At 38.2% G+C, this 25,174-nt stretch overlaps 1 protein-coding gene across 2 annotated transcripts in view; it reads right to left on the bottom strand.

Annotated features, from left to right (window-relative positions):
• The window catches only part of TOGARAM1 (TOG array regulator of axonemal microtubules 1), a 77,092-nt gene that overhangs the window by 39,202 nt on the left and 12,716 nt on the right, over positions 1-25,174 (bottom strand). For both annotated transcript variants that reach the window (XM_067554704.1, XM_067554705.1), the window contains exons 2-12: positions 19,084-19,237; positions 17,332-17,466; positions 16,212-16,505; positions 13,475-13,740; positions 11,208-11,437; positions 9,539-9,639; positions 8,202-8,369; positions 4,757-4,855; positions 4,083-4,258; positions 2,074-2,239; positions 1,610-1,744 (exon numbers count right to left, since the gene is read on the bottom strand). In XM_067554704.1, coding sequence (XP_067410805.1) covers positions 1,610-1,744; positions 2,074-2,239; positions 4,083-4,258; positions 4,757-4,855; positions 8,202-8,369; positions 9,539-9,639; positions 11,208-11,437; positions 13,475-13,740; positions 16,212-16,505; positions 17,332-17,466; positions 19,084-19,237 — 1,924 coding nt within the window. The remainder of the gene's footprint in view (positions 1-1,609; positions 1,745-2,073; positions 2,240-4,082; positions 4,259-4,756; positions 4,856-8,201; positions 8,370-9,538; positions 9,640-11,207; positions 11,438-13,474; positions 13,741-16,211; positions 16,506-17,331; positions 17,467-19,083; positions 19,238-25,174) is intronic.

Here is a 25,174-nt window from a genome sequence, read left to right as displayed (position 1 = left end):
CAAATGTCTTTATTTGCCAGAATGTAGATGAAAAATATTTCAAGGGAGCACAGACCACCTCAGTGACACAAAAATAACTTGCATAAAATTGTATTTTCCTTGCAGGGGAGACTTCTGATCATCTTCAACTCTTGTTCGTTCCATTGATAAGGTAATCAAAAAGAAAAACAAGTGAGCCTGCACACTCACTGAACTAGATCCTCAGCACCACTCTGCTCACTCTGCAGTGCAAAGCGAACGAACTGCCTGTAGTCCATGTAGTCAGCGTAGCTGGTTCCTATACCACCTCTCCTGCAATCCCCTGCACACCACACTCTGACTATCCACACTTGCTGTAGGAGTCCTGGGGACCACTGACAGTTGGCAGAGGCTATAGAAGCTCCCAGCTTGCTGTAACCACCATCTGGCCTGGATGGGCACAGAGCTTTGCAGATTCAGGGAACTGATAGTAGCAGAACTGAGCTGCAGTTGCGCTGTGGCCCTGTCTTTATCATGGAATGTTAGGAAGTAGGTAATATATTAAGAGCTAAAATCCTCAGGATGGTAGGAATGCCCTCCCTGCTCAGCCTGAAGGAACAAATACAACAAACTTTATGGAAAATGGCTGTGTGTTATTCTGGAAGAAGCTACTGAAACTGAGCAGTTCTATAGAACGCATATCACAAAAAATCCAATCCAATCCAATCCTAGGGCCTTCCATCCAGTAACGATTCTTACAATCTCTGTGCAACTTCTCAGGTATGATAAGTAAAGGGAGTCAGACTAAGGGCCAAAAAATGGGGGTTATATTTCTAGGTATCGATCTAGGTGTATTTATTCTACACTTGCAAGTACAGCATCTAAGACCTCAGTCCTGCAGACTTATGCATATGCTTAATTTTTACTGATTTCAATGGGATTACTCATGTGCTTAAATTTAAGTAGATGTGAAAATCTTTGTAGGATCAGAGCCTGAGTACCTTAACATCCTTAACAACCTAACTTTAGCAATCTTAACATCTAAGCCATAGTGCTGTTTTGCTAAAACAGCAATTACCATACAATAAACTGGGTGAAATCCTAGTTCTATTTGAAGTCAATGAGAGTTTTGCCATTGACTTCAATAGGGCCAAAATTTCACCCCATGTGTTTGTCTTTCCCCCCCATCTGCTTAACACACACAGGGTGAAATCGTGATCCCACCTCCCACACAAGGAAATCCCACTATTTCAATGGAGCCAGGATTTCACCTGTACAGTATTCTAATGTGGGTTTCAATCTATTAATGTAATTTGTCTTTGTAAGTGCTGGCAGTTTTGGGTTACCTATCTGCCTCTGCAACAAAAGAAGCTGGAAATGAGAAAAATGTTTTAGAAGTGCCGTTGTTTTATACCTGAAAAATGTATGTTTATTCTCTGTAGTGACCTCTTATTAGCAATAACAAGTGGTAACTAACAGTGAGCCAAAATGTAAGAGCATACACAGCTCTGCACATTATCCCTGTAATTGAAAAAAATAATATAACTACAGTTTTGAAAACAAATTATATTAAGCCTGATTACACAATGTGTTTCTTGCATCTGAACATTTTAATACACTCTTTTATATTTACTTTACTGTAACAGATTACCTGAATCTAGCAAGACTGACGACTGTGCCTTCTTTAAACTGGATGTTCTTTTTAGTGGAGTACTGAAGGCAACATTTTCTAACGATAAAGACTCATTCTTGGATGTTATTAACATATCTCGATACAAATGTAAACCTAAAAAACAGAAAAAAACCAGGAAAAGTCAGAGAAAGGGAAGAGGTCACTATTTCTTAGTGCTATGCTCTATCCATAAAGATTGCAGAAACAGTCCATTTATGACAGGTAAGCTCCTTCCCTGTTACTGTTAGTATTTTATATCGAAGAACAAATAAATAAATTCATTAAGGAGATTACACTGTAGAATAAAATTTTAGTAGTATCTGATGTCATTTTGGGCAGTGATAGCCTTAAATAATTAGTGATGTTATACCAGATTTATAAAATACTTTCTGTCAACCCCATTTAATAGTATGTCATTAAATGGACAAAATACTAAACATTACTTTCTGTTGCCATTTTCTCTGGTTCACTATGTTTAAGTCGTTCCCAAGGACTTTGTTCCTTTTTTTCAACATTGACTTCCTGATGTTCTTTATGACTCTGTTCTTTTTCTTCTTTTTTCTTCTGCTTCATCTTATCCCGGGCAGATTTTGACATGGCAACTTTCATCTGCACAAAATAGCAAAAGTCCCACTGTAAAATGTAATTGCACTAAAATAGCTCAGTCAATAACTTAGCACTGGGAATCCTCTTTGCTAAACCAGGGGGCTCACAACTTCTGCTATTACTCCACAGTGCATATGGGAATTATTTACACTAATTTAGGACCCAATCCTGTGAAGACTTGTGCTTGTGCATATCTCTGTGCAGTGTGAGCAGTCCCACTGAAGTCAATGGAATACTTCTATTGTGTGAAGTGAGCACATGAGAATCTTTGCATGATTGGGGATTGAACAGAAATAATCACTCGTGCTAATCTATGAATAATTAAGTTATTAGGGGCTAGGACTGTGAAGCGCTACATTTCATGGGGCTACTTGTGAGAGTAACTGCTCACTAATGTGAATGAAGTGCATTAAGTACAGTCCAACTTCAGTTATTTGACTGATTCCCCTCCCCAACAATCCATTTTTTCACAGAACAACCTTCAAACAATGTGACCTGATTTTTCTTAAATTACTTTAAGGGTTCTTGTGACACCCTGCTTATATTTAAGAGTAAATGGTGGATTCTGTGTAACTTGAAATCTTTAAATTAAAATGAGGACTCCAGTATCTCAGTCAGAGGTTATGAGTCTATTGCAGAAGTGGGTGGGTGAGGTTCTGGGACATTCAGGAGGTCACACTAGATGATCACAATGGTCCCTTCTGGCCTTAAAGTCTATTAGTATTTTCAATTAATCATTTTCTCCCTTATTTGTAAGGAAATAGTGACACTGACTATTTAAAGCACAGTCAAGTGCAAAGAGTAAAAGCGAGAAAACAGATAATGGTCATTAATGTATTTAAATTTCAGCAACCTGAGATGTTACTTGACATACAACATTTCCAGGAAGAAGTGTGATTTTCAATTTGAAGGTGTACCTTTACCTTGTGTTATTTTACACAGATATATACTAATGTTCAAAGTCATAAGAAAGTTGAACAAGATGTAAATAGCAGCACAGCAGTTCATGAAACCACTCCACAGTGCAGACACTTAGACAAGATGTTTTTACAGGGAATGTAGTGCTTTTATGAATGGTGCTGAATTAAAAGCCTGCAAACTGCAGTCCTCTCTTTGTCCACACAACAGATGATGGTGAGTAACAGCAGCTGGTTCCTCATACTGCCTTGCCAAAGAATCCTGATCACAAAAGGAAGGGACTAACTTGGGGGCCAGCGGGAAGTTCCTTTTCCATGTTCATTCAATTCTTGGTCTCTTTGCTCAGAGTGTCAACAAAAATTGCTAATTAGTATCAATTTTAATGGCCATTTTGTGATGTGGACACACCTCCTCTAAAGAACTGTACTGGGCCCACCAAACTAATTTCACACAGTCACCAAACCCCAAATGTCGATACATTTCAGTCCCTGCTACAGCTGAATGAACATTTGCAACTATAAATTGAATTCATTCACCAAATCTATTTCAATTGTCATAGAAAGACTGATGAAATAAAATATCTCTTTGCTTCAGATCTAAATATAGCTTTCTGTGAACATTTGTACAAACACAACTGTTCACATAAATGTTTACTAAAAGGTGTGCAAACAGACAAAGCTACATTTTGTTCAGAAGTCATCAAGATGTTGACATATGATTCCTCATTATTCACTCGGCTCTAGTCTCTGGCTTGTGCTGGAATTAGACCAGAGATTGAGAAATAAAAGGCTCTGTTTCCCATTACCAGCCATCTGAATTATTGATGACTGTACTTTAATCAAACATTTATTTAGCAGAATCTGGAGAATATAAAACTATATTCACTGGTGACACTTTAAAAACAATCAAATCTGTTTTACACTCTTACATCTTTCTCATTTTCAGTATCAAGGGAAGGTGCACTGTTCTGCTGGACAGCTCTCCCATAGATCCCTGATAGAGGCTCAATGCCTTGTTTGAGAGAATGGACGTCTCCGTTCTCCACACACGATATCATGGACTGGCTGTATGTTAATGGCGCAGATGGGGGGCTTCCAAAAACACCTGAAATGGTTATCATATTGTATCCTCACCAAGAGGTCATTTTCACACAGCAGAAATCACTCAGTAACAAACTAAAACAAAGCAAAAAATCATTCCAGAAAAAAAAACCAAGCTTGTTATAATGTTAGTGCCAAACTGTACCCAAAATTACACTTACATGCTTCCAGATGTGTGTGTGTGTCCATATATACGTACATCTATACAAGGGCAAAATCTGGTCCTCATATTTTTCCACTGTTCTTTATTTAATGCTAATTGTAGTATAGTGTATATCACATTTCTCATTAAAGGTGTAAAAATATACAGTAATTCCAATACTTGTTTCAACGTTAATACTTTTAATTTATTTTTAAAATTGGGGTTTGTTTAATCTTGAAATTATAAACATTTGAATGAACTCATTTCAACTCCCCTTCTCCTGACTGTCCAAAAATACAGGCTATGTTTCTATCCTAAAATCATATTACATATATAGGAAATAAATGTTTTTTAAAATACCTTTTCCAACGATTACTACAGAATCTTCAGACAGGGCACTTGGCGAAATGAAGTCTGGGTTGTTAATTTGCTGTAAACTAGATGTTGACCCTGTAAATCCTAAAAATTACACATAAAGAAAAACTAAATCATGTAGTTTACCCATTACTATATATTTCACTTTTCAAAATCATTATACCAAACTTAGTTTCAACTGATTAATCACTTTTACGCACAACTGTACAATATTTCTAAATTTACTAGAGTATTGCCTGGTTTAAATAATGCTGAAATCCTCAAAAGATAGGTACTATAACACACATGCTAAATATCATTACTTTCAAACACTCTAAATACCAACTTGCATAACAGATTTATTTTCCATGCATGTAATTATCTTTCCAATAATTTAACACAATTATCCCAATTTAGCATCAACTGAAAACCACTGATCTTCTGTTCCAAGGAGCACTTCATGTTGATTACTATGTAATTTAGCAGTTCTTCAATTTTTCAGTTAACATACATTTTATCTTTCACTTCTGGTTGCACTGGTTGCATATATGGCTATCTCAGTCAATAACAATGTGAGACTGGCATTACGCTTGTTAGCATTAATAGCATGGATTTGTTAACACTGTCAGCTTGAGGAAAGGGAGGATTACTCACCTAGTGCAGTATCCAAGATTCTTCGAGATGTCTCTCTGTGGGTGCTCTACTTTAAGTGTCGTTGCATCCCACGTCCTCGATCGATTTTTCCAGCAGTACTCGTCCAGGTCGTGCGCACACCGCTGTTATCTCACGGCACTGTTGGCCCGTTTTGACGCGCGCACGCCCCGACCCCCTCAGTTCCTTCTCTACTGTAGAGTCCTGTGCAAGAACTCCAAAGTAGAGGGGAGGAGGGTGGGTAGTGGAGTACACACAGGAGGACACGTCTCGAAGAACCTGAGTTACTGCACTAGGTGAGTAACCCTCTCTTCTTCTTCGAGTGATGTCCCTGTGGGTGCTCCACTTTAGGTGACTATAGAGCAGTGCCCGTCATTTGGTGCAGGGACTTCGGGGTTATTTATTTGTATGGATGAGAGAACTGTTAGTCCTAGTATGGCATACCTACTAGATGCATGATCAATTGAAGGGTGTCTAGTGAAAGTATGTGCATGTAGCTGCCTTACATATGTCTGTTATGGGAACATTGTTAAGGAACACTACCGACGTTGATATTGCCCTGGTTGAATGTGTTCTGATTCCTACGGGGACTTGTAAGTTCTTCTGTTTATAGCATAGCTGGGCGCAATCTTTTATCCATTTGGATAGCCTTTCACTAGATATGGCCTGTCCCTTTGTGCATTCCATGACAGATACAAAGAGCTTATCCGACTCTCTGAATGTTTTTGTTCTTTGTGGGTAAAAAGCTAAAGCTCATCTGACATCTAATGTGTGTAACGCTGCTTCCTGCACATCGTTATGTGGTTTTGGATAAAAAGTAGGTAAGTTACTACCTAAATTACTATACTTGTGACTAAAACTACTCTATTCTATAAAACTATCCTAGGCAGACGAGGGAAAAAGTAACTGCTGTTCTTGCTCCGTCTCGGACTGTGGAGGTTGAGAAGGAACTGAGGGTGCTGGGTCATACGCCCGTCAAAGAGGCACCAACGGCGCCATAAGGCAACAGCAGCGCGTGTGCAACCCGGACGAGTACTGCTGGAAAAATCTCCAATCGAGGACACGATGACACCTAAAGTGGAGCACCCACAGGGACATCACTCAAAGGAGGCAGATTACGTACTGGAAAATCACAAATAAAATAAAAAAATGTATGGCAAATCGATGCTGACCTGTTGCAAACCTGACTTCATCTTACTGTTGTGATAATATCTGACAGTCTATAACACAGACTTCTGTTTCCAGAGGATTGAGACCAAGCCGTACTACACAAACTGGAGAGTCGCAAAAATTCTTAAGGCCTGTAAGATGATTAGTTGGGACTCTCTCCCATCAGAGCTGTTCTGTTTCCTGCCTCAACCTCCATCTACTCCTTCCCTATGGAAAGTTCACTGTAGGGAGATGGGGCTGATGCTGTTGAAACTGACCAGCAAATGATTTGTTTTTAATTTTGAATTTTTGCCTCTATTCCGCGCCAGGCACCCCGTTTTTTTCTTGTTTTTTTTTTGACATGACACAATAGAAGGCCTAAAAATGATTTGTTTTGGGGAGGGGTTACTGTCTCCCCTGCTTTTCCTCCTCCCCCCAAAAAACATTATTGGTTGCTGTTTAAATTTTATACTTTAGAAATATCAGCTACATCAAGCCTGGTCTTCTCTGTTTTTATTGAATAGCTTCTTGAGGCTCTACAAGTTGTTTAATGCAAGCTTTTATACCTTAACTGAACAGGGATGGGAGTTGACTCTTTAGCAAAATATTATTTATATTACAGTAGCAACTAAGAACCTAACCAAGGATTGTCCTACGTATTGTACAAACAACAAAGAAGCCAATCTCTGCCCAGATGGCTTACAATCATGGTGTTTCATAGGCAACAGGAACTAAACCAGTGTTAAACGAAAGTGTTGAAACGGTTTGACAAAAATCCCTTCTCCCCCTCCACTCCAATTGCTGAGCTTTCAGTCTCTTGTAATGGCATCATGTCACTCTATCCATACTGACTGGAGAGTTTGCAGGGTAGACAAGTCTTCAAATTAAAAAAAAAAAAGGAGAAAACCATACTTTTGGGGGACAGACTGTCTTGGAGACTTTCTTTATACATCACACTTGTCTATCAGAATTTGAGATAAGGCCAATACATTTCACATCTGAAACTTAAATATTACCACAGGTTATTTACTTTAGCCCCTACCATTCAGCCAGATTTTAAGTAAAGTAAAAGGTGAAGACTGCAAACCCTTAATTTGATTTTCATTTTTAGTTTTCATAGTCAAAAATCACACTGTAACTGCTGTATGCTAACAATGCCCAGAGTCAGAAAAACACACAAAAGACAAAATCCTTTAACCATTTATAAACTGGTTATGATGCAGGGAGCAGTAGCTTTTGCATATTACTAATATGTGCCTAGTGCTAAAACAATGCAACTTTTCAAGACTTTATTAGAACGTAAACACAAAAGCTTACAATTTATCTGCCTAAATTTTACCAATAACATTGAAAAAAACATGAAACATATATAGCCATATCCATATTTTGGCTGAGAAAAGCAAGATTCTGATCATTCATTTCATGTCTTTTCCTATTTCTGGGCCTTTAACTGTTATCTAATGAGTCCTGCTTGATAATTTCACAAATATATCTTATTAAAAATATAAAGATTAAAATTATAGGACCAAGTTGAATTCTATGAAATATCTGATTTATAAAAAGCTAGCAAATGTTTGGGTTTGGGGGCAGGGGGGTGTTCTGCCATAAATAGGACAACATCATTGGATAGCAATGTAGGAAGCTCACTAACCTTTTGTAGGTTTACAATGCCTTTGATGCTCTTTGTTCTGACCTTTAAAAACACAGGGTGACACTTCTCTCTGCTTGTCATCTTCATAATCACCAGATCCATTTCCATAGTTCAGACGCTGGCCAATTACGCTCACATTAGAAGTTGCTTTATCGTGAAATGTTATCCCTGCACAATAGTATTCACAGCAAGGTGTTCAGTGACTATCACTGAAATGGGGCATCCTCATTAAGGATAAGATTATGTCACAGAGGTCACTGGATTCTGTGACTTCCAGAGACCTCGGTGACATTTTCTGCTTCAGCCCTGGGGCGGCAGCTCCCAGCCACTGCAGGCAGCGGGGGGGCCCGGAGCTGTCAGCCACAGTAGCAGCAAAGGCTGGACTCCCCTCCCATTCCCTCCAACAGGGCTTGGGCTCTCATCTTCCCAGTCAGCCCCATGTTGTCACAGTTATTTTTAGTAAAAGTCAGGGACAGATCACGGGCTTCCGTGAATTTCTGTTTAATGCCTGTGACCTGTCCCTGATTTTTACTAAAAGTAACCATAACAAAATCTTAATCATCATTTAATGGCTAGCGTAGAGTAAGTGTTATTTACTACTTCTCATAAACACAAGAAAGAGAGGTCACTAAATGAAATGAATAGGCACCGGGTTTAAAACAAAGAAAAGGAAGTATTTCTTCAAACAAGGCATAGTCAACCTGTGGAACTCTTTACCAGAGGATGTTGTGAGGCCAAGACTATAACAAGGTTCAAAAAAGAAGGAAAATTCACATGGAGGACAGGTCTATCAATGGCTATTAGCCAAGATGACAGGGATACAAAACCATGCTCTGAAGTGTCCATAGCCTCTGATTGCCAGAAGCTGGGAATGGGCGACAGGGAGTGGATCACTCAGTGATTATCTGTTCTGTTCATTCCCTCTGGAGCACCTGACAGTGGCCACTGTCAGAAGACAGGATACCAGGCTAGATGGACCATTGGTCTGACCCAGTGTGCCTGTTCTTATGTTCTTAATAAACACCTCAAAAAGTCACATTTTTTGACAGCCTCAACCCTACAGAGCAAGTTTTAACGTGCCCTAGTTGTGTTATAGTAAGAGGGAAAGAAGCAATCCCAGAAGTCTCCTCTCATCCCCATGCCCACAGCTTAATTTCAAAATGGTCAATTATAGTTTAAAAAAAAAAAAAAAAGGTACTTCTGGGCTAAGATTTAATAGGTCACAAAATTAGATATTACTTAAGTCGTGCTTGTAACGAAAATATTGGACAGAGCCTTAGCTAAAATGGCTTCACCTCAACTGAATTAGCTATATCTTTTTATGCACAACAAATTACCTGCACTGGAGCTCTGTTCTGCTACGCTGGTACTTCTATTCCGTGCTGAGGACAGTCTTGCAGGACGTGATTTGCATCCAAGTAGAGGAAAGATGTCTGATCTACCAGAATACAAAATCATTTCTATAAATATAGTTCTGAATGGTACTGGGATCCTGCCTAAGAACATTTTTCAGCTAAAGTGAAAACAATATAAGTTGGATTGTTTCCCCAATCCGGTTGAGTACAAAACCTTTCCAGTACATCACCAGAAATGTTCATATTACTACAGAATAGAGGAAGAGAGCTCACTTGGTGGCAATCAGGTTCACCACCCCCTCCACTACAAGTAACTCCTTCTGCTTAAGAGCAAAAGGTTACATAAGGCAGGATGAAGTAGATGGGCGTAGTTTGCATTTCTACTCCCCATGCTGTATTTGTTCTGGAGATCTTCAACCTCCAGTGCTGGAAAGCCAGCTGTAGGCCTTGTTGGAACCCTTGTACAATCTCTTGTGGCATTTGTTTACATAGTTACTTGAGAACTCTGGGTGTTCTTATGCCATCCTCAGGTCACGAATGCGCTTACTTGGTTAGCTGATACCTAGTGTGTTACTATTCCTTCACAGCCAGGCCTACTTTGGTTCATCCTATCAGCTATATCTAGGCTCCAGCAAGGCCTACACCAGCATCTGAACTAAACTCTCAAATATATAAAGAAACTTCAAGACGTTTAATGACTCCTGGGATGGCGTTCTGTCACTCTTGCACAGGTTCAAACTTTCTTATATAGGTCACATCCTCCTGGTGAACTGGACTTGCATTAGCTGTGAGCACTGTCATATGTTAAGGCTGCAATATTCGGGACTAGTGGAAGTGTTCTATGTTACACTATGGTACACTAGTGTTCTATGGAACACTGTTCCCAGCACTCTGTTGGATTTTTTTGCATTACGTTCTTCAGGCCTGAGCTGCATGCAGCTTGGCCACATGCCCAGGAAGAGGAGAAGGAGAGGCTGTACTTGCAACACTCCAAAATATTTCCTACTTCATTTTACAAAACTAAAAATAATTACATACTGTACCTCGCTGCTCAACCTTAGTTCATCATCAAAACAAATTCCATCAATACACATTTATCTACAGGAGCTGAGAGAATGAAGACATTACATATAAAACAATTCTTAGCAATTACTATTACAATGGAAATGCTGCATTAGTTGGTAATTCATGTGCAGCAACAATGAGACAAGTTTAAATTGTTTGTTTCCTCCCCATCCAAAAATCAGTTTGAGAAAAGGCATTCGTGATTAACTTTCTGGGTTGCAATAAGAAAACCTCCTCCTCCTCCGAATTCACTCTCTGTTTTACTTATCCTCTATGACAGGTTCAGCTTCATTATAAAATATTTACTGGCAACTGTAAAGCTCTAAAAGCTACTTTGTGTTACTATAGCTAAAGCGTGGCACTGTGACAAAGAAAAAGCAGGAACCAATTAGAATAATGTTAACCCACAGCAGCACAGTATAGTGTATTTTTAACTGGGCAAATAACTCTCGGATAAAATCTAAGCACTAAGCAAATAAGCGTCATATTAAAAAAAATACAGTTTTCACATGACTCAATATTTAACTAACCCCTACAGAGATTACCTCAGAATTCTCAATGTGGATTTAACATAAATTACACTCACGCTATCTTCCCCTGAGGGGTTGTGGACACTGGCGAAGTCAGAGATTCTTGACTGTAAACTCCACTTTCACTGTAAAAGCTGGTATTTGGAGAGGAAGTGCGGGAAGGGGAATCCATAGTCAGATCAAGTTTAAGCGCAGAATCGGGGCTTTCAAGGTCTGAAGTGCTGCCACTCAGTTTAGCCCTCTTCTTAGCTGCACTATTACGGAGAGACCTTAGTGAACTGTGCATCTAAACAGAATGGAAAACGATGTCAGAGTTTACACACTGCACTTATACTTCATTTAAACACAGGGACAAGTTGTCAAATACAAGCCTGCTTCTAAAATTTTAATTTTATTCACTATATATTGACAGTGCTGTGTGTATGCCTCCCTTGGGCAAGATAATCTATATGGAGTGAACATATCAGTAGATTATTTATTATCTTAATGTCCAAGATTATTATTATTCTTACAGAGTGAAACAGACATGCACAATTTAATAGCAGAACCAACGCAAACCCAAATACTGCCTGGACATCATATCCAGTTACGTTTTGCAAAGCTTAGAACAAAAGGATCCTTATACAAATACGCTTTCCATTTTATTTTTTTTGTTTGTTTTAATTAATTTTCTTAAATAGGCTCATGTTAAATAGAGGAGTTAGCTGGCTCAATGGCAGTCTGTGGAAGGGACCTCTCATTTTTCCTCCCCGAACTAACCAGGGCTGGGAGAACTGCAAAGGTGAATCTCACTCTAATCTACCAGTGGAGGCTGGTACCCAAAGTAAGTCGTGGAACTACAGATACATTCCACTATATCGTCTCCCCTCTCCTTGCAGGAGAGGCGCAGAGTGGGAAACAAGGGCACTGGTAGGTGGTATTACGAGGCACAGTTTTGGGGTGAGGAGACGGAGTGAGGTTAGGACAAACTAGAGTCAAGGGTGGGATAGAAGAAAACAGTATTTCTACCTGGGACCCCTTACTGTTTTGTCCCGTTCACTGTCTCTTCTCTCACATTCCAATCTCCCACTAGTGACTGCCACCCACTCAATGCCCCCACACGCACACACACCAATCCATTCCTACTCACACCTTCCATTCGCCAGCTCACCCCATTCTCCCACCATCAACCCTCCCAACCCACTTCTGGTTCAGAGCTCCCCATTCACTTGGGCTTCCTCCAACCAATCTTCACTGCTCCAAAACCCCCTACTCCCCAACCTTCCCGCCCCACCCATAGGCTCAAAACCACCTTCCCACCAAGCTCTACCCCACTACTCCCCAGCCCAAAAACACAGCCTTTCTGGGTAGAAGATGGGGACCAACCCATGGATTTTCAAGAGCCACAGGAAGGATTAATTTGAGTATGGGTATGCTGGCATGCATCTGTGCCTGTTTACTAGCGACCCTTTCTCTGTTTTCTTTTTAGATCTTGGGAGTAAAAGATACAAACTGAGACAGCTGCCCCACTGCCATCCCAGCCTCAGTGGCTCCTAGTATGGTAGGTATATTCATAGATTGCTTTAACCTCTACTTTAATGTACTGCTTTTCTTTCTTTTTATACACGAGTTTGTGTTTTTCAGAGGATGAAACCCCACTGGATAATGAAGCTTTAACTTAACTGTGCTGATGATGCATTACAATTTTCCATACAATGTTGTGTGTGTCCATCCCCTGAGGAAAGTCAAATCGGGGATGATCTGCACTTAGTGTCCTCTTATGTGGATTCTGTACTACAGCTGTGTTAACATCATAATGGCTTCACATTGTGGACTGACACGCTACACTCACTAGAATGACCTCATAGGTGATACTCTAATTCATCTAATTAGTGCTTTAGATCAGGTTTCCTCATTTCGCTCCGTGGAAATTTAAGTATGTATCAAAGGTTGTAGCCAGGATGTGCTGGGTTGCATCACTGACAGTGCACTTCAACAAATCTTAAAGGTGAACAGAGTCTGAACAAGAGATTTCTGGAAGCTAAGTCACAATAACCAAGCACTTGGCTAAGTAAAATGAGGATATGCCCAAGGCTCAGAAAGCGTCCTTCAATTCTGACTTTTATTGCTTTAGTTAGTTTCCACCAGACACATAACATTATCTTAATGTAGTATTTTTGTATTCATGACACGGTCACAAAAAATACAGCAGTGAACACGTGTATTCTTTCCTTCTACACTTTGGGCTTTAAAGGGGGTTGGGTTTTTTTTGTTTGTTTGGTTTAAATAAAATGTATATTCTAACATCTTTTTGAAGTATGTAAAAATCACATTTAAATCCAACCTCTTCCTGATCCGACTCCTTATCATTGACATTTAATTCTGAAAGATCAATTGCAAGTTTCTTGTCTTTTTCACTCTTCCAAATATCCTCAGGGTCTTCATTTTTCTGTCCCACTGTGTTTAACTCAGCTTTATCAGGCAACGGGCTTGCTCCCCTTGGGATTGGGGGGACAGGTTTGGTCCCATTCAAGCCTCTACGTGAAGCTGGCGATCTCACCAAGGCTGGTTTAAGCTGTATCGGAGAATGCTTCTCCAGTGAATTTTCCCCTGGATAAGACAGACACACGTCACCATTTCAGAAAAACAGTGGGAAAATATCACCCATTAGGGTAAAATGCATATTCTATTTTCATGAGACAGCAAAAGTCTTTCTTTAAACGGGATGATTTTTTCTTACTAAATACACATTTGTGAAATAAATTTTAGTTATTATTATGTAAATATTTTAAGAACAATAATTTTGGTTGAAGCACCATTTACACTAGGAAATTCTACATGTAATTTTGTTATACAAAATAATATACAAATAAATAGCTCACGATACAGATGATATTCAGAAATCTAATGACACCAATGAGATGTATAATTTTGTTTAGGTCTGTCCTTTGAGATTTCATAATTCTGTTTACTAATATACAGTAAACCCTACTAATTCACACTTATTTATTCACATGCTTTATAACCTTCATATAAAATTGGCCATATCTAACTGCCTCCCTGCAAAACAAAAATTAAGTCTCATATTACTAAGATGTCGCTATTTTTTCAAAATATGTTAAAGTATATCAAATAATAATAAATTAAGGTTGACAAAATCACTCAAAGTACATTTTGTGATGAAAAAGCCCCACTTTTTTATTACAGGTTTTCAATTACTTGAAATATTACTTGAAATATTGCTATAATATATTGGACTATAATTTTGTTAAAAATAATACCATGCTGTTCTTTTTCTTCAACTTCTATACAACTTTACCAGGTGCAAAGATATTTCACTAATTATTCAAAAGTTATTTTGAAAAGATTAACAGTATTAGAAGCTTTCTGTTTTTAAAAAATCCAGCCATATTCATTTTTCTAGAACAGGGACCAATGGCAGTTTTTGTTTCAAACAACAGAGAGTGGGAAGAGTGTATGCATATAAAATACACTGCTGGTCTCTTACAAAATTTGCTTTGTTAATGAGAAGAATTAGTATAACTCAAGAAGATACTTGTCAGAGAAGATATCTTTTTTCATCGTTCTCACAAACATAGAAACTATCCAATTGTTTTTTGCTAGGAAAGTTACTTATGAGATATGAAAGGTCATAATGAACTGCCAATAGTAAGCCTTCGATATTTTAGTTATACATCCATCTTTTTCAATATTGTATTTTAGTTTGTTTTACAAAATATATTAAGCGATATTATGTCAAACATCTTCTGGCTCCTTCTCGGGAATTTTCATTGCTTGCCAACTTCCTGCATGACTTCTAGCATCTTTGCCATATATAGTGCCACGACAGTAATCTTATTACACTGGCAGCAGTCTGCAACAGTGTTTTCCATGTGTCCAGGATACTTTTTCTGAGGAGATGTAAACTGATCTATTTTATGTATGTTTGGGGGCAACAAAATGCACACATTAAATAATGCTCTAAATTTATCCTTCTGAATCTGAAAGAAGAAAAAGTTGTCCGGTTCCATGATAAATGCTGCTGAAAGCTGCTTTGCTAAGACTACTCTAGTGAAAGAGTAAATGGCACAATTATTGAAAACAACAGATAGGCATGCAAAAAGTCAGCTATTAATAATAGTTGTGCTTCATCAGGACAGTCACGTTAGTGGGAAAACTGCCAAAAATCTAATTTAGGTCTTTTCTACACAGGAAAGCTGCACTTGTTGAACTTCAAGTGTGATGTTAACCTGATCTACGTAAGCCACTGCAAAAAGCTGAGAAATCACTTGTAGTTTGGTTTAAACCAGGACTATTTCATTTTAATGTAAATACATTGAGAATCAGTGCAAGAAACTGAAATAAGCTGCTCTTAAACTAAAATAAGAGTGTCTGGACAAAAAATTTAACTAAATCAATTTAAAAAATTTCAGTTTAAACCAGTGCAAATTCCTTGTGTAGACAAGGTCTTACACTGATAGTTAATGGCAATAACGGGCTGAAACTGGGATGGAATTAGCATAAATTCCAATTACAGATATATTTGGCCTTAATCAGATTTTAAGTAGGTTTGAAATTGTGAAGACTGGGTCCCTTAATACAGAAGTTTCCAAACACACATTAAAAGGGGAAAAAGCAAAGTGCAATGAGTATCATTTTCTTGAACATTTATTCATTAAGATATTTTATTGAATTTAAGTCTTTCAGATTGTTTTTCTTTACAAGTGCTATCTTCTTTTAATCAGAAGAAAGGTGGTATACCAGTCAGTTCCAACGGACAATTCTTGCATAATACATTACATATTTGTTCACTTATCTTGAGTATAAAAGAAGCAAGTGTTTAGCTTAACCTAACTGCAAATTTTTTTTTGAAAAAAAAATGTAAACAAAAGAGCAAATTTTCAAAAGCTGCCTCTGGACCATATGCCTTCATATATAAAACCCACTTTTATGTGTGCAAGCGGAAGAAGTGCACATTTCCCAGTGCATCCACATAGATGCAGGTTTTTCATGCATTTTTTTTTTGAAGGCCACTTTTCAAAGCATAACCATAAACCTTTATTTTTCTGCAATATTTTTACCTGCATTGTCTCCTGACTTTTGAATGAGAAGCTTCTTCTGAGGATTGGGCTTGGGCAGCCCTTCAAAGCTCTTGAGAGGCCAGGAATTTGAAAAGTTAACAGCATGATCTTGAGACTTCTTTGGAGATTCAGAAGGAGGGGAGGTGTGCTTTGGACTGTTTCTAGGTGATGAGAGTGGATAAGATGGAAGAATGAAGGCCCCTTGGCTTGTGTTAGAATTTGGAAAGGACGAAGTACGCTCTGCTGGACTGCAAAAAGATCGTTGGGTCTTGGTAAAATTTAGGCTGGAACAAACTGATATTAGAAGGAATGAAAAAAATATATTATTTATACTAATTAACCTCTTTAAAAACCAACAGCATTTTAATTTTACTTCTCTTTCTATCCAACTTGTCCTTCAATTAGGCTTTAAAATACCCTGAAAAAAACCAATTTTAAGAGGAATCAAGTGTTATTTTGCCAAGGACTTATCTAGAGAAGAGTTAATAAGGAATAAGATAGGGTGTGAATTGAAGTGGATTAACTATTCCTCCCTGTGTGGACGCTCTTATTCCAGAATAAGAGTGCCTTATTCCAAATTGCCTGAACACATTACTCCCTGTGTAGACAAACCCACAGTTGATAAACAAACTCAATGTCATGACAATCACCATCTTTAAAATATCAGTCTAAAATAGCTAAAATGTTGGATTCAGTACAATGCCATTACAAAGACAGTGAGATTTCATTCTGCTTGGGTATACTATTACAGCAATAATTTCCAGTGAAATAACACATTTATCCAAACTGTAACATGTGAAGGTCAAAACTTTACCTGACTAAGATACACAAGCTAATAGAGGAATTGTTCGTATCATCTAATTTCACATGTGTGTAGTACAAGCTACATGGTCACTCAAAAATTCTACTTCCTTGTTTGTGTTTGGTTAAACTACTTTGACTCTAAACTATTTGTTTGTTTTCATCTCATCTGTGCTCTTTTATTAAACAGAGAAAGTTGCCAGATCATATTTGGATCAAATAAAAATAAAATATTTACGAAGAGGCCTGAAACAGGACAACACAATAATACCCTCAAAGGGGTGTGCAGAAATTTGGAGTATGATTATAGTCCATGTACCTTTATCTTGCCGATGGTTATTTAATCCTAAAAGCTGTAAATCAGAACCCACACTACCACTCTTTCCACGTATCTGTGAGTATCCAAGTTGTCCACATTTCCCTGAAATATGTGGCTGATGAGAGCCCATAACACCTTACAAAAAGAAAAAGAAAGCTTAATTTCAGCAAGTACCTCCATATGCATCTTAAAAAACACAATTAAAAGAACTGAAATAAAAAATTAATAAAACCTTTTTTGAACAGTTATAAAAATAATGTATTAATATTTAAGTGATTTAAAACACTTTTTAGAATTTGGATAGTAAAACCTAAATGAAAAGTTTGGAAGTTTTCAGTGCTGCACTCATGGGTTCCTAAGCAACCTTTTACCATTCTTCATGCACATAAGCTAGAATAATGGCTGGCATTCATGCAGAGAAGCCTGTGGTTCTACCGGGGCACATTACCAACAATGGGATTGGTAGTGGGTGAAACAAAAGCCAACCAAACAAATAACCCCTTCTTGGAATATGGAGAAATAAAGTGGAGAAAAATGCCTCAAAACCAGAAAAGTAGTAAGTTTTTCTTTAGAATGAGGTCATCCTTAACATAATAGTAAATAAACTTGGCATTCCACATATGTCACTGCTCCCCAAAGCAGGTTGAATATAAAACTGTGCGCTGAGAAGAAAAGGAAACAAATCAAGTTTGGTCTTGCCCAGTGTCTCCTCATGCCTTTTCACAATTATAATACAAAAGATAGCTATCATACGTTAGGCATTACACTGAATGCCCAATCTTTATAGAATTGATCTTTAAAAGGTTCAAAATTATTTTAAAAAGAAAAAAAAACCTCTTCCTTCAACAGTGTACTCACTTTTCACCATCACCAACTATTCAGGCACTTTCTATTTTTATGTCTATCCCCGATCAATTATTAAAAAACAACAGAAAAGGAAAAATGTGAAAATATGCAATTGAAAACTATTTAACTGACAAAAATATTTTTGAAAAGGCTACATTGTATAAATGTAACCATTACTGCATGTTGCCCAATTTGTAGTTCAGTGCTTCATTTATTAAGGTTACTTACTATTCAATAGGGTCTTTGCTAGAATAATTTCCATAGCAATAAAATCACTATTCTCTCAAACAAATTGTTTCCATAGAGAAGTTGTCTCAAACTGTTCCACTACTCTTTAATTTACTATTTAATCTGAAATTTGAACTGTATTTTACACAATGTGCAAGAATTCTGATAAAAACTATTTCCTTGTTGATCTACATGGATATTCTGATACAGCATTTTTTCTACATTTTGAAATCAGGAGACAGGTCTTCACTCAAGGTCACCCTGAAATTATGTCATTCATTTTAGCTGTTTATTACCTGTTAATCATTTTTTAAATGGCCAAATTAAACTGCAAACTCAGAAACTAAACTGATTCAACATAAGGTGTGATATTAAGCAAATTTTGTTTAAATCAGTGCAAATTTGTAAAACAGGATTAAGAATCTGTGACCGTAGTCCTGAGTGTATGTAATCATAGTGCCAATGACTTCAGTACACCATAACAATTTACAGCAGCTGAGGATATAACCCTGTTTTTATTTACTCAATACTGGAGCCTTCAACAAAAAACACCAAATGATTAAACATTCTCAGAATGCTGTAAATAAGCACAGATCTCCTATTAAGTTCTCCTAAATGCTCCTCATCACTGACAAATCATCTGCTCATTTAAACACAGTTATCTACAATGATACTTACCAGGACAAAGAGCAGAATGCTCAGAGTTAGGATCTAGACTATTCTGAAATAAATTCCTTGAAGCTTTTTTCCAACTGAAAAATAAATCATCACTGACTGGCATTCCTGGAGAAGGCCTTAATTTTGGAGAATGAAGGAAATCGTATGGAGAAAACTGTAAGAAAAAGGAAAATGTAAAGAAACATTAATGCATGTGAATTTTTTTACAAGCAGTGGAATCCATAATTAATTACTGTAACATTTTCATTTAGAAGCCACCCTCAAGTAATAAGGGTCTTCATTCAGGATCTGCACCATTGCGGTGCAAGTCCCAGGGGATGTAATTTACCAGAAGCTGTGATATCAGATGGAAAGGAACAACACTGAAACCAGCGGCCACTGCTGCAGTCCACAAAGGGGTAGGACAGGTGAAGAACCAGAATCTTGCCCAGGATGCTGTCAATGTGCAAAGGTGGAACAAACAGTGTCTGCATGCAATTTACAACTCCTGCACCCACAGGAATGAATCTGGCCCATAGTGTGTACATTCAAGAACTAGCCATGCTGAACGAAAAGGGTAAAAAACCAGAAAGATTCTCTCCTCTGCTCTGACCCTTATATGCCACTCTGGTGGTGAACAGGACCCACCGAGAGAGCCAAGGGAGAACTCTCCTGGTACAGGAACAACATAGGGCAGGAATAAACCCAACCCTCACAAGCCCCACTGAAAGCAGTATAATTGTACATGCCAGGGAAGGGAAGGAATGTCTCCACTGCATACAACACTAGAAAATTCTGGGCTCTGATACAGCTCACAGACAGCAATTAGAAAGCTGCCGTATAAACAGTAAGTTCTGGGCTGCTCTAATTTACACCAAGTGCTGCACCAGCCTCCACTAATCCAGAATCTTTGTGCGCACTTCTAAGAGGCACAGCACAGAACTGGGCTGAAAGTCAGAGCTGATTTCAGTCATTCTGAAAGTTGCAAATGTCATTTTTCAAATTACCTTGCAATCTAAGATAATTTACTGAAGGGATCAAGTACAATGACTCATCACTATACAAGCAGGGATGAAGCAGGAATGAAATTCTTTATGCAATTAAATATAGTTTGTTAGAATTAAAATTTTATTTTAAAATTACAAACAGAAAATCAGAGAGTAGGGAACTAGATCTGCCTCCCCACTTATGCTTAACTGGCCTTTCAGAAAGCCCAACTTATTTCCAAAGTCAGCGATATGCAACAACAGTTAATGAACATACGTGTTAATTATTTATCAGAATCCACAGGAATATTTTATTTGTATTAATACTAATGTTTCAAATCCTACTTTCCAAGAGTCCTGGCTAAACAGAAGAAGTCTCCGATAATCATTTACTGGAGGACTAGAAGGGATTGATAAATGGGATATGGAGCCTTTCATTGGTCTGAATGCAGCACATGTTAGAAAGGTGGTCTATAATGAGAAGTAAGGTGGTCTCAATCGAGTTCCCAGTGGACATATGTCTAAATCACAGAAACTACTATAACTGGCACCTCTGACCTCTCTGCTGACATGCGTGAATGGAGACTAAATTATTCACTCAGTCCTGGAGTTCACAGCACTGTCTAGGGTGAGGTATATTAATTGGAGGAGTAGGTGGCATCAGAAAGCGTTCTTTGAAAAAGGTTTTGTGGACAGAGGACTTCATTCTCCAAGGCCAACAAGCCAGCACATTTCTCAGGCAATAAGTTCTCTTTTAGGAAAATCTTGACTTTTAATTTCAATGCAAGTATCAGTTCACCCTGAGGTCTGAATTCTGAAAACAGGAGTTTCAACTCAAATATTTTCAAAGTCATATTGAATACATGGAATTTTAAGTAGTCTGATAAAACAACTGCACTGTAATTTACATGAGATGTTATAAACTGACACTACCTAATGAAATCTTAAAAGGCGCATCCGTTTGACTAGATAAATGAGCTCAAAATAGAGACTGCAACCAAATACTGCAATTGTCACTGCCTAGAACTTTTACATGGAGAAACTGATCTACTGCATAACTACTACACAAGCTATACGACCTTACTACAACTGAACAACAAAACATGAAGTGTAAACTACACAAGACAGTGGCCAATTCTAAGGTTTACTAAATGTTTTATGTGGAGAGTGTTACTGCTGTAATAATTTGACAAGTGATAGTCTTGAAAGTTAGACCATCTTGGTCAGCATACATAAAGCCTAATTTTGTCTTCATTTACACACATAAAACTCTACTGAAGCCAACAGGGATTCAGAGACATAGCAAAGGGCAGATTTTTCTAGCAGTTCTGCTCTATAAATTATTTGGGGGAAATTCTATGTACTGTGCTATACAGGAGATCCGACTAGATGATCACAATGGTCCCTTCTAGCTTTGAAATCTATTAATTTGGCCCAGAATCTTTTCACACCATGGATGATTGTATCTGAAATGGTGTAATTATGAGATGTATAATGTGACTGTGAGCATGTCTTGAATTTTAAAATTAAAATATTTACTTAAGTTTCATAAAATGTCTTAACTGCAGAAATTAAGCTGAATCCCTTCTTATCACACGCTATCAAAGGTTATTTAAAGTTTAAACCAAAGCTTTAGGACTGTCTTTCTAGTTCAAGATCTGCAGAACACTTTAAAAAGTCATCACCTTGCCCAAAAGAACAAAAACAAAATTATAACCTTTCTGAAATGGAACAAATGTTTGAATGCTGAAGTTTATTAAGTTATCCATTTTAAATCCTGCTGCCTCTAGTTAGCCTCTCTTCCTCAAAATGACAAATTCCTTCCAGTGTGCACATGGTAAACGTCTGCCACAAGTTCTACTCTCTCTATATTCCAAACAGTGATTTGGCTATTTTGGTTTAAAATGGAAAAAACAAAACACTTTTTTTCAACTGGTTTATGGGGAAGGTTGTTAACTTTTGTGCTATTATTCCATACACGGATGCATGCATAGTGGTCCTTAAATTGAAATGGTTTCTACATTTCTTTGATATTCTTGTTTTTATTAGCCAAAAAAGAAACCCAAATTTTATTTTATCTTCTGGATGTTATGCACTGCTGCCACACAAACTATAGTTAAAGGTTAATCCATATATCAATTTTGAATCTCCATATTTCAGGGGCTTAAAACTAAGCAGTTTAAAACCTGACTTAAGTTCTCTGCTCAAGAATGAAAGCTTTTAAAATAATTTATAATTCATTTCTTTTCTGCTTAACTTGTAGATAATCATCCAGTTTGAGATGTATGTCACTGCGATTAGTCTGTACAAGCACAGATGCTTGAGTCTTCCACTGAGACTAGATTCTTCTAATGAAAGTCTATGGGGAAACCGAATCTGCTAGAACTATCTTGTTGAGATCAGAATGGCTCCCTTGGAGCTACTGACACAAACAGAATTAAAAAACGAAGTGAGAGACACCTTCATTTGCAACGTCTATTGAAACAAACAGCATGAAACTGTCAATAATAATGTATAATAATGACAAAACATAGCATTATATAGTGCTTATCTTCAATGTGTTTGTATTAGCATTGTTTTACTAGAAAAGCAACTAATACAGAGCATCCAAGCGATTTGTCCAAGGCTATCAAGAGACAGTCAAAACCGAGATTAGAACTCAAGAGTCCTAGCGCCCAATCCTCTGCTAGACCACATCCTTCTCTGGGTGAATTTACTACTTTTGAAAATTGTTAAACAACTTTAGAGCTTGAAGTTCAGACAGGAAGCACAACAGCATAGGACAAGCCACAAATCTAGATCTGCCAGCTAAACAGAAAACATAGCTTGGAGAACAGAACTTTTGGTCTTCAGCTCCACAGAGGCCATCCCCTAGTGCCAACCACATAAGAATACTAGGTTCCATACTCTAGTCCCTTTCAACCAACAGATTGTGAAAGCATCAGATTGACGGTCCTAGAAACTGAAATTCTCTTTATCCGGAGAACTGGCAGGGAAAAACCTCTCCTTTACTCTCATTGTCCAATCAACATGCCTCAACTCTGACTGGAGGAACAAGTTTTATGATCAGAGGGATAATTCTGCCCTCTTTCCCATTTTCTCTGTGCTCTCTTTGTTGAGAAATGGCAGCTATGGTGGTGGTTTTAGTATGCTGATGCTTTTCCTACTGAGAACAAGAGACCAAACTTGTTTCATAATACTAGTTTCAGAGGACACATGATGATTTATGTCACTATTGCCCTCCAGTGACCCAGCCACCAAGTCACCCCAGAAATTCGCAACTTAATAAGCAACTGGAAAGGAAGGAGGGTTTCAATGATGTGAGGGCCAAGACTATAACAGGGCTCAAAAAAGAACTAGATAAATTCATGGGGGTCCATCAATGGATATTAGCCAGAATGGGCAGGGATTGCAGTTTGCCAGAAGCAGGGAATGAGCGATAGGATGGATCACTTGATGATTGCCCTGTTCTGTTAATTCCCTCTGAAGCACCTGGCATTGGCCACTGTCTTAAGACAGGTCACAGGGCTAGATGGACCATTGGTCTGACCCATATGGCTGTTCTTATTGCCCTCAAGAGACCCAGCCACTAAGTCCCACAAGGAATTCCCAACTTAATAAGTAATTGGCAAGGGAGGAGGGTTTCAACTGTATGTATTAGGTGACCAGATAGCAAGTGTGAAAAATTGGGACAGAGGGTGCGGGGTAATAGGGGCCTATATAAGATAAAGACCCGAATATCAGGAATGTCCCTATAAAATCAGAACATCTGGTCATGCTAGTATATATGAACAATGAAGCTATGTGAAAATTAAGTATGGCTCATGTATACTTCTCTTCTGAACTGTTGCATAATATTGCTGCACACTATTCAACAGCTGTTGTTTTCCACTCTCAAGGAAGCTGCTTTTCAAAAGTGGGTGAAGTGATCCACACTGTTTTACAGAGCAAAAGCTATAGCTGAGTTTATATTTATGGAAGGTTCAGTACGCACATTCTCCTACACAACACAACAAAGTCTTTAAACGCAAAGTTTAGGTCCCATGTTTACGAAAGATTAATTCAAACGGGAACAGGTGCAGAGAAGGGCTACTAGGATGATCCGAGGAATGGAAAAACTGCCTTATGAGAGGAGACTAAAAGAGCTTGGCTTGTTTAGCCTAATCAAAAGAAGGCTGAGGGGAGATATGATTGCTCGCTATATATACATAAGAGGGATAAATACCAGGGAGGGAGAGGAGTTATTTAAATTCAGCACCAAGGTGGACACAAGAACAAATGGATATAAACTAGTCATCAGGAAGTTTAGACTTGAAATTAGACGAAGGTTTTAACCATCAGGGAAGTGAAGTTCTGGAACAGCCTTCCAACGGAATCAGTGAGAACAAGAAATCTAGCTGGCTTCAAGACATAGTTTGATAAGTTTATGGAAGAGATGGTATGATTGGTCAGCCTAATTTGGCAATTGTCTGATATTTGACTACTAAATATGCCCAATGGCCTCAGAAGGGATGTTAGATGGGGTGGGCTCTGAGTTACTACAGAGAATTCCTTCTGGGTTTCTTGCTGGTGAGTCTTGCTTACATGCTCGGGTTTAGCTAATCACCACATTTGAGGTCAGGAAGGAATTCTCCCACAGAGCAGATCGGCATACGCCCTGGGGGGGTTTCGCCTTTCTCTGCAGCATGGGGCACAGGTCACTTGCTGGTGGATTCTCTGTATCTTGAAGTCTTTAAGTCATTATTTGAGGACTTCAATAATTCAGTCATAGGTTAGGAGTCTATTACAGGAGTGGGTGGGTGAAGTTCTGTGCCCTACATTGTGCAGGAAGTCAGACGTAGATGATCATAATGGTCCCTTCTGACCTTATAGTCTATGAGTCTATTACTCATAGTGAAAAATTAATTTTAGGAAATCCCATGATGTAGGTTTAACTTGTTTAACTGTGACTGTGCAGCTGGAAACAAGGGGAAGCAGATCAACATGGTCAGTGGGATTTATGAATCAGTAGCAATTACGCCACAGTGCTCTGCTATCACACTGGAGATCTTGGTGAACTATACAAAATAGAAGTCTTTATCTGGAGATGTAATGGGCAAGAAAAACATGCCAGCTTTTGTTAGGGA

Source organism: Emydura macquarii, unplaced genomic scaffold, assembly GCF_026122565.2.
Source record: "Emydura macquarii macquarii isolate MOO-44397 ecotype Brisbane River unplaced genomic scaffold, CSIRO-AGI_Emac_v2 contig_1551, whole genome shotgun sequence".
In the NCBI taxonomy this organism is placed as follows: Eukaryota; Metazoa; Chordata; order Testudines; family Chelidae; genus Emydura; species Emydura macquarii.
This window is presented reverse-complemented; position numbering and strand designations above follow the sequence as displayed.